At 35.8% G+C, this 890-nt stretch overlaps 1 protein-coding gene across 1 annotated transcript; it reads left to right on the top strand.

The window, feature by feature from the left end:
* Positions 1 to 37: 37 nt before the first annotated feature.
* Positions 38 to 691, top strand: LOC110445298 (uncharacterized protein C1235.01-like). The gene has a single exon (XM_021489837.1). The coding sequence runs from the start codon at positions 38 to 40 to the stop codon at positions 689 to 691; it is 654 nt and encodes a 217-aa protein (XP_021345512.1).
* Positions 692 to 890: the final 199 nt, after the last annotated feature.

The following is an 890-nucleotide window of genomic DNA, read 5'->3' as shown; positions in this document are numbered from 1 at the left end:
CATTACACCAACGAATACAGTCAGTGTGTTTACACCAATGGTAACGGTCAGTGTGTTTACACCAACGATAACAGTCAGTGTGATTACACAAATGGTAACAGTCAGTGTGATAACACCAATGGTAACANTTACACCAATGATAACAGTCAGTGTGTTTACACCAATGATAACAGTCAGTGTGTTTACACCAATGGTAACAGTCATTGTGTTTACACCAATGGTAATAGTCAGTGTGTTTACACCAATGGTAACAGTCAGTGTGTTTACACCAACGATAAAAGTCAGTGTGTTTACACCAATGGTAAAAGTCAGTGTGATTACACCAATGATAACAGTCAGTGTGTTTACACCAATGATAACAGTCAGTGTGTTTACACCAATGGTAAAAGTCAATGTGTTTACACCAATGATAACAATTAATGTGATTACACCAATGGTAACAGTCAGTGTGTTTACACCAACGAAAACAGTCAGTGTGTTTACACCAATGGTAACAGTCAGTGTTATTATACCAATTGTAACAGTCAGTGTGATTACACCAATGGTAACAGTCAGTGTGATTACACCAATGATAACAGTCAGTGTGTTTACACCAACGAAAACAGTCAGTGTCGTTACACCAATGATAACAGTCAGTGTGTTTACACCAATGATAACTGTCGGTGTGATTACACCAATAATACCAAATTAATTAAATTAAATCAATCATGATAACGTGCGGATTTAATACATTGGCAAAATTCAAACCTAACACTAACCCTTAAATCAATCAAAATCACTTGCGTATTTGATTACAAAATGGTAAAAATGGTCAATATCAACGATAACACGTTGTAATGTATGTAAATCATTACTCCAATGATAACAGTCTGTGTCATTACACCAATGGT

This window comes from Mizuhopecten yessoensis, unplaced genomic scaffold (genome assembly GCF_002113885.1).
Source record: "Mizuhopecten yessoensis strain PY_sf001 unplaced genomic scaffold, ASM211388v2 scaffold2211, whole genome shotgun sequence".
NCBI lineage: Eukaryota > Metazoa > Mollusca > Bivalvia > Pectinida > Pectinidae > Mizuhopecten > Mizuhopecten yessoensis.
This window is presented reverse-complemented; position numbering and strand designations above follow the sequence as displayed.